This window comes from Pygoscelis adeliae, unplaced genomic scaffold (assembly GCF_000699105.1).
Source record: "Pygoscelis adeliae isolate BGI_AS28 unplaced genomic scaffold, ASM69910v1 Scaffold349, whole genome shotgun sequence".
NCBI classification, from domain to species: domain Eukaryota; kingdom Metazoa; phylum Chordata; class Aves; order Sphenisciformes; family Spheniscidae; genus Pygoscelis; species Pygoscelis adeliae.
The window spans coordinates 1,278,105-1,301,116 of NW_008825608.1; the positions used below are offsets into that span (position 1 = coordinate 1,278,105).

Here is a 23,012-nt window from a genome sequence, read left to right on the forward strand (position 1 = left end):
AAGCGATGTCAGCGGCTTGGCACAAACTGAAGACAGCAAAATGCCTGCGCGCTTTTTTTTTTTTTCCACAGAGCTTGCTGCACAGAACCTCGGTGAGAGCAGGCTGGGCTCAGACAGAAAAAGGTTAAGAAAAGGCCACGTGCAGTGAGAGCCTGGTAGGAGAGGACCTTCCCCAGTTCCTCCTTCTCCAAGCTTCTGTCTGAGTCACCGGCCGGCAGCCCTGACCCTCCGCGCAGGGCCTCTCCTCTCCCGGCTTGCTGGGGGATTACTTGATTCCCGACAGCTGGCCCAGCCACAATCCTCCCATTTAGGGCAGGCAGCTGTGCTCCCTCCTCAGCTTAACCCGCTCCCTGCCAGCCCTCCCCTCCCAAAGGACGGTATCTGCCTTCCCAGCACCGGCGGAGGGATGCTTCCAAGCGTGCCGGAGCCTGCTGCATCCCTTCAGCTGGCCCAGGGCCTGAGGGAGGGAGAGAGGTTTTACAGCTACGCCAGCATAAGCAGAGCTCTCCCCCCTCCCCACGCAGCTTTTTGTATAATTAAGAGAAAACACATGAAAATCCATGCTAAGCATCCTCCTGCAGAGCTGTGGTCCCCGAGAGCTGCGTGCCACTTTGTGAGCCTCAGAAAAATCAGACCCACAGCCGATGCTGCCAGTGACATGCCCAAACTCAAGTACACCCACCTCAGAATGAAAACGTATTTATTAAAAAGCAATTAAAATCAGTAATGAGGAAGAGCAATAAAAAAGTTTGTAAATGGACATGTTGACAGTCAGAATGGCCAATGGCGAAGTTTCATTCTGTGACTTCTGATACTCCTCTTAAATACGTGAACGGAGAAGAAGCTACCTATGTAAAAAATCTCTGTCACGCAGCAAAACAGAAAGGACTGCCACTAAAATTGTGTATTTTTAGTATTAGAGCAGTATTATCTTGTAGCTAAACACTGTGTGTCATGCACTGGAAAAAAAATAAACTCACACAAATAAATGAGGATCTCCACACCATATTATGCCAATTAACAACATACCTGTATGTTCTGAACAACATCTTTGAACGGAGAAGACCTCTGCATACATGTGTTCACCATGTCCATTGCCCTGTCAAAGTTCTTTACATATTCTCCATACATCTTCAGAAAAGGAGCAAGTTTCTGTAGGATATCTCCTAGCCGTGGGTTGACATTCCTATGGGAAAGAGACAGGTAAGTACCGAAATCTCTGGAGATCAATACTACCTTCAGAGAGAAAACACAACTGTAAGACTTTCACAGTTGTCTCCCACGTGCACAAGCACTGACACACATATGCAATCAAGATATTTCAGGCTAAGTTTAGTTTAAAGTAATCTACACAGTACCCTAGATGAAACCTTAAACTTTAATCTAGACGTACAAAGGGTGGTATTTCTGCCCCCACCGTCACTCTCTTAAGTGAAGATCAGATTCAAACTGACTACACGTTGTTAAACAAACATCTATATACCTCTGCTGTCCAGCACAAAATCTTGTGGGAAACTTTTACGTTTTAAAAATCATCTTTTCCACCATAGCCAAACATCTGAAGAGGTTTTAATGCAAGGAGATCGCTCAGTTCAGCTGCATAGTCCCAGGGGGCCGGACACACGTCCGCCTAGAGACCCCCCCAGGCTGGCAGCAGCGGTAGCCACACATCTTCGTCTCTTCCAAATTTATGGCCAGGCAGAGCGCCAGCCATTTTTCCCCCAGCTTTTCTTTCCCGCTGAACTCGCGACTTGCAGTCTGACTGCACTAGACCCCCTTCAGCCGTTTAACAAGCTTCTGTCCTCTTCTGACTTCCAGACTCTCCAGTTTTCCTCCCCTTTTATTACAGCTGTGCCTGTAAACGCAAGTCAGGTGCAAAGGTGCCGAGACTCATTTATTCCTCCTGGTCATTGATGAACTATTTGAAGACTGGACTCAGCCAAGACAGATGTGAACTCTGGTCTTGTCTTCATCATTCAGGGTACTTGGGAAGGTGCAGTGTCAGCACTATCTGCACCTTCCGCTGCACGACACTCTTTGCAGCCAGAGTGTCATCTCAAATCAAGTTTCCCAGATCTGCCTTACAATTAACCTTTCTACCTAGCGCTGCATTTCTGCATCATCTACAACTTACTACAGTTGCCAAATTTTAATTGGTATTCGACCATTATTACTCATTGACTGAAAAAAAAAAACAACCAACCCACATCTATTTTCTTAAAGAAAGTGCATATACATTGCAAGCAATAGTATTTATTATCTCCTAGAACAGAAGGAAGACAAATTCTGGGGTAAAAACCTGTGCAATGCTGTGGTACTCAACCACCGAGGTGGTTACATAACAGACATAAGCGGATTTATAGATATAAAGTCATCTATCTTATCTGTCCAGATTTTCCATTGGTTTGCTGCTATAATGCCAATTTTAACATCAAATTAAATTTTATATAACCATAACAAAATTCATTAAAGAAAATATAAAATGGATGTTTCTAATGAAGTCTCCAACATGGCACGCAAAGTCTAGACTGTAACATGATGATGCATTTTCCTTCTTCGGGAAGTAACTGCGTTTTTTTAATACGTCACAGTGGGGCCAAAATAAGCAATTTCCTTCCTTCCTAGTACTGCAATTTCATAGTGCTGCAATAATAGGAGAGTGGAAATACAGTACGGAAAACAGCTCTGGCAATACCTGGGACTGAAAAAAAGTCTCACAATGTACTCTAGAAATTTTGAGTGCTCAGGTCTATTCCTGTGTTCAGAAATGCTTAAGAGACTCCATACCAATGTGTTAAGTAACAAGTGAACTACTGCATTAAACAACTAAAAACTCTGGAATTAGACTAGGCCTTATGGTTGCTATAGTTTCTTGGAAACATAGTTTTAAAATAATTGTAATGACAGTTACCCACCATTCTTGTGTAATTCTTGTTTTGAGCTCAGGAAGAAGAAATTGTCCATGGAAACAATAGATGGAAGAAATATTTGAAAAGATGCCCGTTATCACTTCAGATGAAATACCTGCTTCTGACAACTTAGTGCAAAAAACCTGCATGAAACAACAAGACAGTACCAATATATATTTACAAAAAACTATCCTAGACACACTGGCTATAGATTGCAATATTACAAAGCTGACTGCCTTAGAACAGAGCTACAATTTTTGACTTCTGGTAGTCAGTTCTTGGGGTCTTTCGGGAGGTTCACAAAATGTAAGCCCACTGTCAATGAGGGTTAGATTTATGACTATGGGCCATGGATGTAAATTAGAAAAATGCGAGGGGTAAGTCAAAAAAGAGTGAAACTACTGAGAAGATCAGACATCTTGTATTTGGGAGTGCAAGTTCCAAAGAACAACCAGTCCCTGAAAAGCACTTACTCCTATTTACGTGAAGCAAAATAAACCATATGATTATTTTGTTTCTCTGTGGGAAAAATTACACTGTACTGAACAAAAGGGAAAGACACTCCCTAGATTTCTAAGGTCTTGAAACAGTCTCTACTGATCCAAAGCAAACACTGGAAAGTCTTCCACAGAGGTCCTAGGACCTCTGCAAGTTACAGCTTCTAACAAGATTTCTAGCAAGGTGACAATTTTTTTTTTTTTAACTCAATTGTAAAAAGCACTTGGTTAGCAGTGTGACTCATCCTCATTTTTACTTCTTTCCTGCACATTCTCTTTTTTTTTTTTTTCTTTGAGATAATTATAGAAATGCCTGAACCGTGTAGGCTCACCTGTGTTTATGTGGAAGAAAGTTCAGATGCATCACACCAGTTTTACTTTATCCCCAAGTGTAAACATGATGGACAGCAATTAGGAAACACAGTGGGTAAAATAAAAAATAATTCACTGTGAGCACGGGGCTGACCCATGTGATTTTAGTAAAACTCAAGCCTCCTGCACATTACAGAGCAATCACGGATTTCATCATTTCTCAGTGCCTTCAGCGTCCCCGTGATTTCCCCTCCATGTACGCGCAGGGAGGAACCGAATGCTGATGGTGTCTGTATCTTGGGCTGCTGCTTTCCCATTCCTCTTTCCGACATCCTAATCCTCAGGTTCCAGCTCAGGGAACCCACGTGCCAAAAGCTCACCTCTGGGACCCACGGCACGCAGTCTGGCAAGCAAACTCCATCTCCCACCTACAAACAGCGTTTTCACACTGTTGGGCTATAGGTTACGGGATGAACAGGAGACATCATTGCTGCTCACAGAAAAGAAAGCAGAGTTTATTCAAAATTGAATTACCTGGTCCAACAGATGGAGTCTTTTAACATATGCTTCTTCTGTATGGAGCAGTTCATTTGCGATGTTGAATAGCTTTTGGGGCTCTGTACACTGAAAAAAAAGTTACAAATAACACAATCCATCTGCACCTACAAACCTAAGTTTCATCAACTGTTCTCTTTTCCATTTTCTCAGTGGGCCAAATTCCCTGCCAGTAGAGAAGCTTGAAGTGAAGGAGGTTAACACATTTCAGAATCTGCTCCGCATCCCTCACAAAAGGATCAGTTTGCTCCAGAGACATTTTTAAAGCTATTTGCTGAAAGAGCAATTAGTGATGCAGTCAATGGCTGGTCAGGATATCACTTTAGTTCATTACGGTTTTCTGTAAAGAACCAGAAACATCCTCCAAATCTGGAAATGTGTCTAGTCTCTTTGGTAACTAAGGCACTAGACTCTAAATCAACTGTTCCCCTTTTTGGATTCAGGTCCTGTGACTAAAAAGAAAACTAGAAACCAGACCTGTTTGGCCGCAGAATTCTCTCCCTGGCCAGCGCAGCACTACTCTCTATGGCATATTTCTAAGATTTTTGTGCAGCTTTTAACACCGGCCAATTCCCTGGAAAGAATTTTCAGCAATGTAACCCAAGTCACTCAGTGAAGTATTTCATTAAGCTCATTTAAAAAAACAAAATGAGAAAGGGCTAATTAAAAAACTTGAATGCAGTTATGAAGCACTGACTTTAATCACAGTTTAGCCAAAAGCTACATAGACTCTTCGCCCTCTAAGTGCTTAAAAATACTTGAATTATTAGGATACAGGCTTTAGCTTTCTGACAAACTCTAGATACCTCTTTAAGGGTCTAGACTTCAAATGCCATGCTTACATATAACCAAACCAAAACTAGGGTCCAGAACTGAGAGCTGGCTGGTTTGTGTTCAGGAATATGAACACCCAAAAGGGGCAGCAAGGATGATCAAAGTAGGGAAATTTTACCGGGCTGGATCTGGAAAGAAAAGACAACTGCAAGGAAGGTAAGAGAGATGTATAAATGATTAACGGAACAGAGAGCATCAACTGGGTTCAATCATTCACTATTTCTTCCATGGGAAAACTAAAGAACATAAATTAAAATTACTGAGGTGCTGCTTCAAGACCAAGAGCCGCTTCCTCGAACAACATGTCACTGCAGACAGTAAACCTTCACGCAGGTTCACAAAAGGACCATACAAATCCATGGAGTAAAAGTCCAGCTGAATTCTATTAAACACGCAGGGCTGTTTCCAGTTCAGGAAGCACCTGGGCCCCTCACCAGCAGCAGCGTTTTCTATTCCAAATGCCTATCTCTGCGCACTCACTAGCATTTGTGGCAGGCATTTCTAGACATAACCCCGCTGGCCACCATCATATTGTTAGAAAATGTCAATTAAATGTTCTCTTTAAGCTCCTTCAACATCATCTTGCTTTGTTTCTAAACAAAGTTGACGAGAAAAATGTAAATACCCCCCCACACACATTTAGGCAAACTGCAATACAACTGAAAGACCTCAAAGACTTTTCAAAGCTAGCCGTGAATTCAAACAAACCAGACCCACGGTTATCCTACGTGAAATGAGGTACCACTTAGCATGAAGTACCCACAGTTCTGTGACATAAGTATTAATTGAAGGAAGGCGAATAGCTTTTCTGGATTCGAAACAGCACCAGTCTTCCTCCAAAGCAATCCCTCTCTTTCTAGGCACAAACATGGAGAGGGGCAACCACACCATGAATAAAGCTTTGACACATACCCTGCCTACCCTGCTACTCAAATTATTTCAAGCAAACTCAAACACTCTTTAAAGCTACTCTAATACGCTACACAACATCCTGCTCCATTCATTCATGTGATATATATTAATATTTAGGGGGAAAGAAAGAAAAGTCACAGCACAACAAAGCTTTGAACTTGTTACAAGCAAATACAACGTATTACAGCTTATAATGAAATGCATTGCTGGCCATTCGAATTCCAGTAACTATGAGGAGCTCTCACTGAGAAAGAACTTATTTGCCAGTTTTGCTGGGCGCAGAAGAGCGCCTGAATGGAAGGCAGTGACGTAATCAGGCCGGCACGCCAGCCGCCAAGAGCATCCTTTGATTTGTTTGAATTCAGAATTTGAAAAATAATTATTTCCAACCAAGTACATTTGTTCTCAGAAGTAAATCTTTACATAGCGCAGGCACTTTTTAACCTCCTGACCTTCACCATCTGCAACTCAGTTTATATTTCCAAAAAACTTGCTGACATCTGCTTAAATACCAAACAACGGCTGAACAGACTCTCAGCTTGAGCTCAGTTTTAAAGAGCGACTCTATCTTCAGTTGCTGTCTCTGCTAGTGGCAGAGAGGCATGTTTTTTGGACTAACTTGCAACATATTTGCCTTTCAGTGGACATAACATCTTAAATGAAATAGTAAATTAATTAAATGTGAGGCAGTCCCATTTTTCTAACCTTGTTTTGTGCCACGGCAGGACAGCTTTAACAAAGCCTGAGCCGTAATTCAGTCCACTATGAATGAGATATTTCATGGTCTATGTTTCTAAAGGAAAAGTAAAACAAATTTGAAAAACTTAAATGTGGATTATATTCCTTACGTAACAGTCTTATTTAAGTCTTTAAGTCACACCAGTGAAGCACATTTAACCTTACTAACGAAGCCCTGGAAAAACAACGTGCCATTTACGAGGCACATAAATGACACAGAAATGTAAAATACTCGTAGTCTTCCACCCTACACAGATTTTAGGCTGTTCGATTCTTGTAAATACATTTCACTCCTGCTTTGCCCAATGCGCTTGCTGCCTGTCTGCTTGGCGCGGCCAGGGCACGTTGTGACTGTCCTCCGCAGCCATACATCACAACCGTACGTCTACGGCAGAGTCTTGTTAAAACAGCTTAGCTGGCGGGGTGACAAGAAAGACGAGAAAAGGGAAGCGGTAGGTGTTGACTTCACGACACAGGAAGCTCACTCCGGTGCTCGAAGCAGCAGTCACACGATGCTCTTTCACTTCTTTGCAGAAGGTTCAAAAATTCATTTCCAGCCGTAACTGTCCATAAAACATTTTAAAGAAAAAGGAAGCGCCAGCCTGAAAACAAACAGAACCAGCTTCTCATAAAGGTCAGATTCACACCTGTGGTGGGAATATATTTGCGCCTCAAATACCCCAATCCCAGATACAAGCTGGGGAATGGCACACGCTGAGCTGATTTGTGCAACTAAGTGCCCACAAGTGCATCGCTGCTTCCTGCAGCCCCACCCACCGACCCGGCTGGGCGCCCGCCGAGCACGCCTGGGCCACGGATTCATGGATGCAAAGACTGACCTGCCTATCACGAAAAGCAAATTTGAAATGAAAATTTAAAGTAAAACCCAAAGGCTTGGTATGAGAAAACTTGGGCAATACCCTGCAGCAACTGTTTTTCATAGAATCGGTTGGGCGCAACCATATCCAGTTAGCATCTCTATTGCAAGAGGTTTTCAGTGAACCTGGCTAAGAAAGCTGCTGGGATACAGCTTAGGTTAAAATCACATACGGTTATGCTTTAAAACCCCACCAGTCACCCCTACAAAGAACGCAGAAAGTCCCAGAAAGATTACAGACAACTTCCTACTCAAAAATGCTGAAAACAATATGGAAAAGTTATCCTATGCTTGGACTTCTTCTTTGTTGCATTGAGATCTCATTTTCCTTAGGGTATTTAGAAAAAAAATAATTATGAGAACATACCTCATATTTCTTAAGCAGCATTATGACTAAAACATTGACCTATGCAATTTTTTTTCAGAATATACATGGAGATAATCTTACCCAAAGGTCTGACTTGCAGGACTGCAGGCCAAATTTTCCAACAGAAACTGTACAATGAAATCAGAAGTGAAATTCCAGCTATGTACAGGCAGAATGCAAGTGTGTGTCAGTGACTGTATGAGGCCCACGTGGGACTTCATTATTACTATTTTACCCAGCAGGAAGCAGGACAGATGGAGAAAGACATTTTTTGGTGATTACTAACAAGCACATATTACTCTTAGTGAAAAATATCTAAATAAAAAGATATGAAGCAGTGTTAGCCGTCTCAGAAGCATTACTCCACTGCTCCCAGGCAGTCGGCAAAAGCCTTGGGTATTTGACTACAGAGCATGACAGCCCCTCGGTCTCACTTTTATGTCATTTCTTTTTTTTGTAACCATCAAGGCTAACATGCCTCAGTTCTTGGAGCTCCCGACATTTTCTGGGACATTATCAAAACTAATAAGCTCTCCTTGTTCATTTTCATTTTGATAAAAGATAACTGGAAATCCCAGTAAGTCACTCCTGAGACTTAAAAACATTTTCCAATAATTGTGTGCTAATAGTGAGACCTGTTAGACTGTGCTGCAGACTCCCAAAGGAAGCCACATCACACTGCAGAGCTAAACCTAGACTACATAAAACAATACGAGTCATATCAGGCAACGTTACTTCACCAGCCACGGGATGTGTGAAAGCTCGGGTGGTGGATGGAGAGATATCTGAAGCAGAAAATTAGAGAAGAAAAAAGCAAATCTGATTTTTTTTTTTCCTACTTATGTTTATTCATGAGCTTCACTTAACTTGATATCCTAGGAGTTACTGAGCCGTCATTAAATCATTCTGCAGCTGTACTTCTTATGCATCCTCCTCCAACTATAACAAAGCTTTCTGGAAACTTGCATATTTAATGAGAGTGCTGGTTACCTCTGTCGTGCAGCTGCAAAGCCTGGTACTAGGGGTAGGAAGGGGGAAGCAGGAAAAAGATGCTGGCTCCCGAGACAAAGCTCTCTGGAGGAGCTGGGGTCTCCCCAGCTCTCATCCCAACAGCTGCTGCCGACTGAACTCTCCTCTCTTCCTTCCAGCAGGGCAGGTACCTTGTTTTCCGGAAAATTACTAGTTTTGTTAAGGGTGGTGTGAACTTCCAGCCTAAGAATAACCACTGAACAAGTCAACTTCAAATCGTGCTGGCTCTCCTCGCTGGAAGCCGTGGCCCTTCACCCTAACCCTTAGTCCACAGCGCCCCAGATCTGCAAGCGAATCAAAGGGGAGGCTGGGAGGATGATGCAGACACCTAACAGACAAACTGGCTTCACGCGCCTCGTCCCCAGAAGAGGGCACAATCCTTACACTACAAGAAGAGGCAGCAAATCTCTCAGCCTTCCCCCTCCACGTGGCTGCAAAACCAAGCTAACTTAGTGTGGCTTGGTCAGTGCCAAAAACGCCTTTTTGAAGGTGAAATCAACACAAAATCCAAGGGAGAACCTAAAGCGCATCACACAAATGCACTTCCGGAAGAAGAGCGGCACAAGAAAAAAACCCCCAAAAAACCTTCCTCTAGAGATCTCTCTCTTTTATAAATTCACCAAGCATGCTAGAGAAGTATGACCTCATAACTCTGTGTTTTATCAGCATTATTTCATACTATATGGATACTTAACCTAAGGAACAAGACTTAAAAAACAGCCATCAAAACTCTGATGTCTTACAAAACATTGGTATTTGTCAGCAAAGCACTTCTTACCGATAGGGTAAAGTCTTCTGCCTGGGTTTGCCGCAGTTGGTTTGATACTACATTCCTAGTCCAGACAGTAAATATAATTACCAGATTAAAGATTTTTTAATTTAATGTATTATTTTCTTGCTGGCATGTTGCAACTAATAAACAATCTTTTAAATAATATTTCAGTTGCAAACATGCACATACATATATATTATGAATATAAAATATCTGAAGTATTTCACAGTATGCGTGCGTATGTATAAACACACACACGAGGGAAAACCAACAGCAGCAGGCGAGAAGCCTTGCACCGTGATGGTGATGCTGCACATCTGAGATGTAAACAAGCTTTCACCCGCAGACTACTGAAGAGGTATCAGATGTCAATGGATGCATTAGATGTTGTGTTAATAGATGCTAATAGATAGATGTTAATTGGAGTCTCCATCACTAAGATGTTTCCTGCTGATTAAATTCTTGCATACAAGATAAAAGACAGAGGTCTCCCTGGGCAGTACAGACCCTGCAGTCCTGCTGGATCCCCTAACTCATATTGCCCTGGATTTACTCCTGCGCAAGCCCAAGGCAATCTGCACCACAGCCTTCCACGCCCAGGCAGTCATGCCCCATGTACGCAGTGCCAAGGCAAGGGTGTCCTCCCTGGCTCTCAAGGAGGTGGGACAGGCCGACGGGTTTGTCCTCCTGAATCCACAGCAGCTGCCAGGTGGGGCTGCAGACTGGCAGAGAGGAGAAGGAGGTCACATCTTCCCCATCTATAGAAAGCAGTTGGGTTTGGCCAAACAGACCTGGTTCCTGCAGCCCTCACTGCTCCCTAGTCTGCCGGGTCCTTTCCACTTCCCTCTGACTTAACCTTGCTCTCGCACCTGGCAGGTTTGACATTCACCGAATCTGCGGAAGCAGCAGCACAGCAATGAAGTCCTGGAGAGTCCCAGGCTACAAAGGCAGTGTCTGAACGGCGTGAATGGAAGGTGAGTCCAGTCACACCAGGCTGAGCTTGAGATAAAGCAGCAGGAAGAACGGCAGCATAAAGCAATGCACTCGCGAGAGAAAGTCTGGGGCTTTTTCATACCTTCCTGTTGGTATGTTTGCCTCATCAGGCTGTCTTCTATTCTTGGAAAAAAAGGGGACACCACGGAGCATTAGTTGTACTCTGAAACTGTTACTCGTCAGCTCTGAGAGACAGAACTTCTTGCACACCACATACCCGCATGCAATTTTCATCACTCTTCAATAGTCACTGGCTGATTTGACCCAGAAGCTACTGAATGAGTTTTAACTGCCACATTTCCCAAGGGACAAGCTCTTGACATACACAAGTCAGGACAGATTTGGCGATTTCAACAGAACCACCCGATTTGCACAGAGGTGTGAACGCTACAGTTCACCAGCTACGGTTCATTAGTTGCTAGTGCTCATCATATTCTTTAAAAAAACCAAAAATCCAGTATATTAACTTTACTGTCATGATGGCTGAGGGGGAAAAAAGAAAAAAACCCGAAACACCCCCAAACACAAACAAAAAACCCCACCAAACAAAAAGTGGAATACTATGCAGACATTTTGCTCAAAGCATCTTCTGTTTTCTTTTTCTGGAAAAATCTAACCCATTCTATCATCACTATTTCTAAAAATAACTGTCCAGATAAACAGATAATCAAAGGAATCTGTCATTAATCTTATACAGCTGCAGCAAATACACAACAGCCTGGACTACATTACTCGGGATTCAAGGAAAATCTCTTCTAGCTACAGTTTCCTGAAGAGTAATTTGATATAACTACCCTCAAAACAACTTCTTTGCACTCAAAAGTAGTCGCACCAATAGAAGCACGGGCTTTGTGTAAAAACAACAAAAAAAAATTACTGTTAGAAGAGATTTCCATCCAGCATGTCCTTCTAGGATGCAAGGCCCTGACCCTGCAAGATGCACTATCCAATTAGCCCCTGCATATCACGGAGCCTCACTGAAAACAACATGACCTAACAGCTAGAAGCTGAACCTAGACAGATCCAAACAAGGAACACAAGGTGTGAGTCTTCACCTACAAAAGCACTTGAATTTTAACCACTTACCTCTGGCTACGATGGATTCTTTTATATGAAACCTTTTAAATCAAGACTGGGAACCTTTCTAAAAGATACTATCTAGGTCAGGAACAAGTTATGACCTGCATCAAGCAGGAAATTATAATGACTGTCATGATCCTTTGACGTAAAACCAACCAAACAAAAAACCCCAAACAATGTATGAAAGTGATGCAAGGGCTCTCTGGCCAGAGGCAGGAACTGGTTTCACAGCACTTAATAGTAATGAACAAACTACCTTACCTTGTTTACATCCAAATACTCTAACTTTGGCACTTCTGCTGTCTCTTGTTCCTCACTGCTTCCTTCATCAATGTCACTGTCTTCATCCTGCGTGGAGTCTCTCTTCTGCTCCACAGAGGAAGGTTTGGTGCCCTTTTTGTCAGGTTCCATCTCCCCCGGGTTCCCAGCCACGCTGGCCTTCTTTTGCTCTGCACCTTCTTCGCTAGGGAAAGTTTCCCCTGCCACGCTACAAGAAGGGCTGTCGATGCCACTGTCTCTGTTGGGAATTTTACCGTTACCGTTCAGTTCTGCGGTTGAGTCTTTGTTGCCAAGCTCTCCAGAGGGCTCTTTGCTCACAGTCACAGCAGTACAGTCTTCATGGCTTTTGTTATCGCCTATGCTTAGCTCTTTAATTTTCATTATGTCTGTGTTAGAAAGATCTGCACTGCACGGTACGTCTGGCTCATTTTCATCTGGTTCACTTTTTTCATTTGTGGAAGAGCCGCTGGAAGCTACCACGTCACAGTCACACGAGCTCGGCTGTTTGGATGAGTCCAGGCCAGGTTCCATCTTAAGAGCTAAATTTAGCTGGTTTCTTTGAAGAATATGTACAGGTTGCCTGCAGGTGAGGAGAAAGCACCACAGTCATTCATATTAACACTCAGAGGTTTCAAGAGTGCCCCAAAGGAGAGAGGGCCTGATTATCATTTGATTCAAGTTGTACTTCTTGCACACCCCTGCCAATCCTAGGAGGCAAGTGCGTGCACATTGCTGTAATAATATTCACCCAGCAATTTCTGATAAAAAACACACCACCCCTAGCCATAAGTTTTACTGGAACGGCACCACTAGAATCCCGGACCTTTAATACTCCCCACGTTGCCCTGAAGAAGTCTGGTTTGAAGGTTTGGTGAGGAAGGAATCATCTTTAGAAGAAGCATTTGGTTGTGGGTTCGTTTAAACAGGAACTCACGTTCTTCAACAGAACAAAGCCTTTGGGGCAAGGTATTTTCTGCCAGAGAGAGGATGTTTTTGAAACACAAGAAGGCACTACTTTTTCTTATCGAAAGACACCTTACCAGATTCCCCCAGGTGATAATACACTCCAAGGCACAGTACAGTGTCTCTGTCTCCATCTCCCTCTTTATGAAAAAAATCACTTAGCTTCATCAGGCAAATTTGGTCTTCAGAGAGAATTTTCATGTGTTCGTAAAACAAGGTACAGCAAAATACATATATTTTATCCTATTTAATGTGTCTCATATATAAAGTTTCAGAGGAAACGCTGTTCTACCTGACGTTGTTTCACAGTACGTTGTGATTTAACTCTCCCCTGCCTCCAAGAAGCAAGCTAACAATATGTCTGACGTTTATTGAATCTGAGATGGAAAATTCAATTATTTTATTTCACAATAATCAAGTTCCTATAATGCAAAAACCAATACCGATATCCAGTCAACTTACTGAAAGCAGACTCTGGGCTACTTGTTTCCTGTGGAACACTTACCAAATTCAGCAGTCTTAAGCTCCTTAAGAACAGCTGTATGTTACAAACTAAAAGTTGTTGGAATACATGCTTTTATAAAAAAAAAAAAATCAGTAAATCATTGCGTAGTCACTCAGGTTTCGCACTTCCACTAGAAATCATCCCAAGAGGACTTTCTACGTGACAATTACAATTAATATTTTCTATTGTTATATTCTAAGTTAAAAAATGCAGAACAGGGAGATTAGAGCAGATCTCACAAAGCCATATTTACCTAATACTTTCAAATTTCTCAATGAGCGTGTTGACTCCTGCCGATATTGGTATTTCTTCCTCTCCAGGCGCTAAGCTCCTCGACGACTTGGGATCAGCTGGCAAAGGCCGAGAAGGTGCAGGAGGAATTCTTTCCTGCCCAGGTTTGAGATGGACAGGCTTAGGAGGTACTAATAAAAGAGAGGGGAAAAAATGGGAGGATAAATCTCCATCTTCTTTAGCCTAAACTGGGAACAAAATCCAAGTGCTCAATGCAGAACGAGGAGTATCCATTCTTTCACCAGCCTTTACGAAGTGCACAGGTGCAGTCCCGAAGTATTTCTTACACCAAAGCAGACCGCTGTACGCTAAAGAAATACGACGGGCTTCTATTTCTTATTTCTACAGCCGTATCAGACGTGTTAACAAACCGTCGCAGAACTTTACCGCTTCCTTGTTACCAAACAGGATGCACAGCTCACACTTCGTTTTTGCAAATGTGCTCACCATCTCAATCACACTAATGAGTTTCCCCTCCCATGACTTTTCAAAACTCAGGCACTCTGTTGACTCTCTTACACTGGGAAAAAAGAAAAAAAAAAACCCAAAACCCAACCCGAAACAAACCACCAAAAAACAATCCCACCATAGATTTCAGTGCCTTGTGTTTGCTTGGTCAAAAACGCCACAGACATAATAGCTTTTCTTCCTTTCATTCTCCCTCCCCCATCTCTTCTGTGGTGTAGTCTTCATAAATTTCCTTCCTCTTTTGGTTCTACATTGAGTTATATACGATATAAATAAAGCACACGTTGTAAGAACATATACATTCTGCTTAAGGATTCGCTAGGAGGCGAAGGTACAAAGTTTAATACAGTATTTTTTAAAAATGTAATATAATTTAAATGTAATGTAATTTTAAAAAATTTATTCAGACCTTATATTGATTGCAGAGTAAATGGTTTTGGAATTACGCAAGCAGTAACCCAGCAACAGGTTCACATGCTGTTATAGTTTCATACAGTGAAATCAACCTCGCACAGGCAGCCCTGACACTAGAAGGTAAGAAAACCGACTGCACAATTACTCCCAAAGCACACGCTCCTTGGAGTGGCGCTGCCAAGTATCCCCTCTGGTCTAGGCTATCCAAAGAGTTAATACATCAAATGAGGAAACTCTAGATACCCGTTTTATTAAACAACATTTTCAAGAACAATTTCTTTCAAACATTTCCAATTTTTAAATGATCCATATGGCACATCAACATAATGTGATTAACACTGTAATGGAGCTTTAATTAGCAACTGTTCTGAATGTAATTTCAGGGTTACTTTCTTTAGGAGGCTAAACGGAGGCATATGCACCCAGAAAGCCAATTCCTGTTGTCCCTACCCTGCAGAAGGCTCTGCATCTGTTTTAAGGTCTGCATCAGCCCAGACGTCCTCCCTGCCCCAGCTATGGACGGTTGTTGTCTGAGGTCAGTGACGAAGGACTGTTAAAGAATTTTTGAGCTCCGAGTATACGTCAGATTTTAAACTATCCACATTACTGAGTTTATTTCAGCACCAAAGAATAAATTCAAATCTTCTAAGGATTTGAGCTTCGATGGGACACCTCCTATAAAAGGACTGATTTGCCCAGTCTCCAAAAACATCTGGAATTCCTGTCTTAAAATAAAGGTGTTATAGGTCAATTTTGGAAACGCCACCACAAAACCTATCTTACACAGGAATAAAAGTAAGCAGGAAAAGAAAATCATCTGGCATATAAAATGGGATGGTGGAGCTCTGTGTTTTGTTCACCAGGTTCTCACTTGCACACCACATGATCAGTGAGTGCCCGGCCACATTTCTCCTTGTAAAAACAGAACAAAACAACCTAAAAAAAAAGAATCCGCACAACCATCTGGCTCATCTAGACAGAAAAGGCAAGCTCTAGGCTCTTTACAGAAGGTGCAAATGCAGCAGGCAGACAGGCAAGAACCTACCCCACATCCCCTATCAGGCCCTTCATAGTTTCAGACTAGTCCACAACACTCGAAAGCTGAAGTTCACTGCCAAAGCATTTACACTCATAGCAATGGGTGTCACTGCTGTCCATGTAAACATTTTATGGCTTTCCTGTTAGTGGACTCCACCTGAATCACCTGGGACAACACACTCTGCACTGGACAAAAAGGAAGGAGGAAAACACTTCTGTTAATTCTGAATTTTTATTTACTGAAATAATTTTGAGAAATGGAGACATCAGCACGGAGGCAAAGCTGCTGACCTTATCGAGCACTACTTAGGAAGCAAAATTTAAAGCACACAAGATCACAGAATCATAGAATGGTTTGGGTTGGAAGACACCTCTAAAGGTCATCTAGTCCAACCCCCCTGCAATGAGCAGGGACATCTTCAACTAGATCGGGTTGCTCAGAGCCCCGTCCAGCTCCAGAGCTGACACAAAGCTCCTACATTCAGAATTTACAAGGAAGGGGTGTTACATATCGCAACACAGACTTTTAAACTCAAAACCATTTTAGACTTCTACGAAAGAGTGAATGAAAGATCTGCACGCTAAGAACAAACAACGCTAGAGGAGCTCATCGGTATGTGCGCTATCATCATAAGTACTAAATGAACAGTCAGCCCTGGGAAAAAAGTAGGTGCTGCTTTTAGGTAGGGATCCAGGACCCAAAGTGGGAGCCCAAGCAAATCTCCTGCTCACGCTCTGAAGCCACCTTCCACGAGTCCTGGCCCACGCAGAAACCAACGCTGCTATTTTCTCACTCCGGGTCCCAGCCACAAAGCAGCACCGCCTTGGATGTAGCTTCCAGTGCCCATCCTGCGCACAGACAGGTAAACTGGTGGAGGAGAGAAAGCAACTCAGCTGCACGGAGGAGATTTTAGTATTGTAGAGCATGTTCCAGGTGGTGCCTGAAGCCATGCGCTGGAATGGTATTTCCCCAGTCCTCCTCCTCCTCCTGAAGGTTTTACATAGCAGCCCACGGCTATTTGGAGGAGGCAGAAATGAAGACACAAAATCTTTGTTGCAGAAGGAACAAGTGAAATAACGAGAAGCAGGAGAGAATTAGAAAAGGGAAAGACAAGGTTAAATATGTGGGAGAAGGTACAGCCCAGGCTTGGCCCTGGGTGTGTAAAACAGCAGGGAATAAGGACCCTTCCCTCACTGCAAAATGAGCATCTCAGCATTACTTCAGCCCCCCCAGCCCATGAATTTCTCTCTCACAAGTGCCTCCTCTACAGTAATATGGAAACAGTCAACACGCATTTATTAGCGACTTGATGGAGGCATTCCCACCAGTCATCCCAGCCGTGGTGGGTCTGTCACGACTCACTGGGCAAGCTGGGAGGACCTAATAAAGAGAAACTCAAGTGGTGTGAGTCGCACTTGCAGATTTACTTACTTCAGTTAAGGTCCCTTGAGAAGAAGAGACCTAAAAAAATACACATGATGAAGCAGATTATGAAGGGCTATCCCCTGGGAAGGGAATACACTCAAAAAAAGAATAAATGACCCAACAGCACAGCCTTGGGTGGGAGTAGAGAGCTGCTCCTAGGGTCTCAGGTGGTGATGCCAGCACATCCCACCCAACAAATCAATAAGGAACAGGCCTTAATGAGGCATCCATGTAGCTCTAGGGAGAAAGCCCTGGGAAGAAAGGTTCTTGCATAAAAATACCAACAAAAAACTGAGGAAAGATTTATGTCTGCTGCAAGGAAATGCACCACACTGTCACAACTGCTGGTTTTGGACATGGCCACCAAGAGGAAGCAAGTATGGTTTACAGGAAAAAGGTCAACTTCAATACAGTCAATTTAATAAAAACAACTTTTTTTTTTTAAATTTTGACGATTTCATTTTCCTGGAGAGGCATGAAGTGTTTTCCTTTCTTTACTGGGTATATGACCCATACAGTAACAGGAGACCAATAAACTATACAAGGGAGAAAAGCCATTTCAAATTTACAAAGTCAATAAAAGTGAAGAGAAAAAAATTGTACCATCTTCCCTTCCTTGCAAAGTATTGTACGCATTGTTCTCTACTGTCATATGTAAGCTAATTGCAGATACTTTTAAAAAAGTAGTTTTATTATAAAGAAGTGAAGTGAAATAATAAAATCTTTATTTAAAATTTATGACAAAGAAGTGTCTTTCAGGAAGATGACTGGCACATCCATGACCAAGACTTGTAACGCCAATTTGTAGCTTTGGCTAACCTGGCTCAGTCTGAGACATTAGCTGGTCAGATTTTCGAGTATTGGGTACTACACAACAGTCTCTCATGGGAATTTTCACTGGGACTCCTGTTTCTTCTTGGACTACTTTTACAGTGACATCAAGAAGCCCAAGAAACTGAGTTCTGTCAAAAAAAAGCATTAGCAAGAGTAACTAGTCAAGAAAGCATTTTACCTTTGGGTGTTAATTTCACCTCATTAACAAATTTCCATCCTTTTCAGAGCATTAACCAGCCAGTAAGATGCACTGACTTCTTTGGTTCGAAGCTTATGGCTGTAATGGGAGAGAGAGCTTGGATGCGTGTGAGCAGCAGAAAGAAGCAGCAGTACCTATCTCAGTGATGGAAACAGATTATACTAATCTACTTGGGTAACTTTTAAGCATGATTTGAATCAAGCTAAGTAGGCTCCCTCCAACTTTTCTGAAATACTTACATATAAAAAGCAGGCTATATCAGCTTGTACAACACACCCTAATGGTGACCAAAATACCTTTTCTCTTTTTCTCACATGACAATGACCGTCTATCACATGGAGAGGCTTCTTAAAAGAAATTCGGTTTATGAACTTAGTATCTTCTTCGGGCTCACCATCCTTTGTTCCAAACGCTTCTCAAACTATAAGCTTTCTGCATCTGCAATTACCTTAAGGCATGCACTCATTATATACAGTATTTTAACCAATTCTACAAAGCAGAGGGTGGTGGCAGTGGAGGCACTTGACAAATTGACATTACAAAGAGAGACCACACGTCATTTCACTGATGGCGAAACATGAAAACAATTTATCCTCTTTAAAGAAATTTACTGCAGTCTTTTTTTAGCATTCAGAAGTTTTAGGGAAGAAAAGCCTGGGGAGACCAGAAGACCTGCCTGGAGACCAGCTGGAACATGCTTCTTCCCGGCTTCTCTTCTACCATACTTTGGGACTGCCACCTATTTTACTATGAGTCTGGCAGGTCTGTGGAATTACCACAGCCCACATGCTACCCCTGCATGTGACTGGTTTACCTCCTTCTCATTTTTAAAATACATTCATTCCATTTAAGCATTTCCTGTTGCTATGCATAGTTCTTACAATAAATAGAAAACAGACCAGGTTTAAACAATAAGCTATTCTTACCTAAATACTTTTTTAAAAAAAATTAATGAGAATGAAAACAATATTGCAAAGTTAAACTTACACTTCACAGCTGCATGTGGTATAACAACAGTACGAGAAATGTAAATCGACAAGTATCTGTTATGCCTGAATCAATTTCTTCTTGAAGGCTTCCCTAAGAGGTTATCTAACGTTGGAAAAAATGAAGGTAATAAAACCCTACCGGCTGTACTGAACCTTAGAACATAAAAATAACTATTTTGCTGTGAACTAAAATTAAAACAATTCATTTAAAAATATTACACTTCACGTGTGATAGAAGCTTGTACAATTGCTAGAAGGACAAAGCCACTTGCCTTGGGGTTTCTGCAGAGGATGCATTTTGGCCAGTGGAGTTTTGGTTTTGGGCTTCCTTCCAGTTTGATGGATACATTGCGCCGGGCTGATGTGCTGCAGTTCCCCGCATGCTTCCAACGCCGGATTTGAGTCAATGTGACATTTGATTTGAAAAGGAGAACAAGGGCAACCTGAGGGTGGGGGGGAAAAAGTCAGTATTTATTTTGTTCTATTAATCCTGAAGAAAATTTGTGCTACTTCTAGAAGCGTATCAGTCATCCAAGTTCCTGAGGAAAGGGAGAGGGGTAGAAGACGGGTGAGCCATTCACTCACAAGTTATTACAAGCGATATATCCAGCCTTAATAATCATGTCAAACTAGCTGACTGAGAAGACAGCCAGCATTTCGGTAATCCTATCTTTAATTACTTACTTACTTACTTCTTTGCTACGGACACCCAAAATAAAAAAGTAAATATAAAAGATAAAAACCATTTCAAAAGGATTTCTCCAAACAGAACTACAAGTGCCCCAGCATACAACATGATGTTATTTGGTAAAATACACCTAAATTATGGTGAATAAGAAATGTGTCCCACCTGGGGGTAATGGTACAAGTGCCATTCCTTCAGGAGATTTAAGCATTCAAGCTGCATTTTACCGCTATTTATTATTCCTCCTTACATAAAATATTAACATTCCTCCAAAAGGCTCCAGTCTAGAAGATGCCATTAAGATATGATCCAGTGGGAAAACACAGAAAGAAGTGATTAGTATGTTTGTTTGTCTTTTAATTTAACATTCTTGATTCATTTCTGTGGGCACTGTAGAAATAAACCCATATATCCACTTTCACATAGTGGATACTGCAGTTTTTGATTTGGGGGTTTTTTTTGGACCTGTGGCAAGCCTACAGCTACACGAAATCCTCACGCCAGCTTTACTAGTGTGTCAAAAGAAGGCAAAAAAAGGAGTTTAAAAAGGACTGTGGTTTAAAATTGCTGCATATGAACACATGAATATATATGCTTCCGGCAGTTCTGAGAAGCGGAAAATGTATCAAATGTAGACATTTGAACGCTAATCCATAAAAAAAATGGCAAAGAAAACATGGCAAACATTCTTCCCATATTCCCGTTTTAAAGTGGACTAGCCGAAATTACCAGCATCTTGCTGGAGCGAGAGGTGACCTGCATCATGTAGAAAGGATTCATCTAGATGTGAAAAATCAATCTTCGCCTTCCTGTGATGTGTTCAAGAACATGGCATTAGCTTCACAAACGCAACCTACTCTTGGCCAGATTTATATTAAGATCAAAAAACTGAAGTGACAAGCACCTCCATCCACATCAACTAAATTACCCTGGGTTTATACTAATGGTATTAGATCAGGATGTGACCTTTTGAATAAAGACTTTGAAATCTGAGTCGTACAGACTGCTTGGGAAGATCAGCCGAGAGCTGGCCTCAAAATGCAGAAACTTTCACAGTGATACAGGGTTGTTTTTTTTTTTTTAAATACGCACAAAATATTGAAGTCAATTTCGCTGACAAAAACAGATTCAGATGGCACAAATCTATTTACTAATCTCTGACACCCAAATATACAACCCCTGAATTCCTCAGTACGGCTGCCAGTTGCTGCTGTTAAAGCTTCATTAGCATTTCTACCATAAAATCTGCTTTTCAGCAGATTTGAGACCAGCTATTAAAACATCCTTCCAGCTGAAACCAGGAATTTATAAGTACTGGGTTTTATTCAAATATAATTTCACTTATCAGGAAAATGCAGTGAAAGTAGAGTAGATTATTAGAGCAGATTAATAGATTATTGCAAACACATCATCACAGAAAGAGCTTACGCAGATGCCTCAGCTCTGGGTACCAAGTGCTGCGACAGGCCAGCTTTTTCGGGGAAGGACTGAGACTTCTTCCTTATTAACGGTAGCTCAGCACAGCAAGAAATTATAATAGTGCACAAGGGAAAAGCTCTAATTCAAGAAAATAAAAAGGCAGCATATCGAAGACTGTTTCAGCAGGCGTTCACCAATGCCTGCGACTGGAAGGCAATCCGGCAATGTCGTACTTTCCTAAAAATTACTTTAATGATGCAATTCTCAGTGGACAAATCTCTGTACCTACAACAGCTTTCCAGAAAACACCTCTCACCATGCTACGTCGTTTGATCATACAAGCATGGCACCGGCCTCGGCTGTGGCGAGCGCTGAAGCCCCCGGGAGATACTGGACGTGACCACAGACCCCCGCTGCGGCTGAGGGAGGAGAGCCACAGCTCCTCCTGCCCTCAGGTACCACATCCCCGGGGTACCCTCAGCGAGGCATCCTAAGCCAAGCCCAGCTACCCCTGTGCTGACTCGGGATAAGGTACCGCTTGCCCTAAGCATTCCCTCTTCCTCTTCAACCACTGCCACAGAAAGGGACTGTCTTGTTGGCATCATTTTGTAAAGTTTCAAAAGGAACTAAAACCCAGATCCTTTTTCTTTCCTACTGCAATTCATCGTTGTGAAAGCAGGTCCGGCAACCTTTCTTTCTTACTGATAAAAATAAGAGCTAGTGGTTACTTGCTGGCTTTCAAGTGCATGGCACCACCAGACACTTATGTCTAGGCTAAAAGCTCTTATGACCTGCTTACGTTACTGAGAAGTAAAGCGCTTTGATCCTTATTTTATAAATCCACATATAAGTTTTTCTCTTCTACTGTATAATCCTGTCAAACAATCAAGGCACAAGATCCTCCACTGGTAAGTACTCAACAAATGTGTCCATCTTGCCTGAAACAAGCTCTGAACTTGGCTTTGAATGCTCCAGGACTTGTGCTCAGAGGCGTTTGCAGGGTAAATACTTAGCGAAGCCTTATGCTACTTCCCTTTAAAAAAGACCTGATATTATTAAAAAAAAAAAAAAAATAAATCCATCGTCCGCTAAACATACAATATTTTATATCGTCTTGTATATTGCATATATAGGTTACCACTGAAAATATATCGCTGTTCACCTACTGCCCGCACTTAACCCACGCGTTTATTGACAGTACATCCAAAGAGCAAGTGGGCACAAACTCGCTCAAAATAAAATTGATAAGTAGTTAGAAAGAAGAGGAACTTGGAAAGCCACAAGCGCCTTAAACACCAAATGTAGTGCTGGCCCAAAATCAAGAAAAATATGCACGGGTGAGACCACAAAAGTGGCTTTCATTCTTTTTTATTTAATTTAAGCCAAGATGGTTCTCTCTATTCATCTCTGATGTGGCCCCTAAGGGCTGCTTTTTGCACACAAGACAAAAATCCACTTTCCTTACGTATTTTTTCAAGTGCTATAAAATGATCTGTGAAAACAAGATTTACTGGATTATTTCACATGGAATTCTCAGAAAGTAAACCCCACTGTCTGCCGAGTGTGCTCCAGGGTGCTCCTGGGAATGGAGAACGAGAGGGACAACATAAATAAGATCCAGGCGTAG

At 42.1% G+C, this 23,012-nt stretch overlaps 1 protein-coding gene across 1 annotated transcript in view; it reads right to left on the bottom strand.

Moving 5' to 3' along the window:
- Positions 1-19,578, bottom strand: part of FGD3 (FYVE, RhoGEF and PH domain containing 3) — a 50,395-nt gene extending 30,817 nt beyond the window's left edge. The window contains exons 1-6 of the mRNA XM_009332578.1: positions 19,554-19,578; positions 13,876-14,044; positions 12,137-12,734; positions 4,253-4,342; positions 2,916-3,052; positions 1,030-1,186 (exon numbers count right to left, since the gene is read on the bottom strand). Coding sequence (XP_009330853.1) covers positions 1,030-1,186; positions 2,916-3,052; positions 4,253-4,342; positions 12,137-12,734; positions 13,876-14,044; positions 19,554-19,578 — 1,176 coding nt within the window. The remainder of the gene's footprint in view (positions 1-1,029; positions 1,187-2,915; positions 3,053-4,252; positions 4,343-12,136; positions 12,735-13,875; positions 14,045-19,553) is intronic.
- Between the last annotated feature and the right edge of the window lie 3,434 nt (positions 19,579-23,012).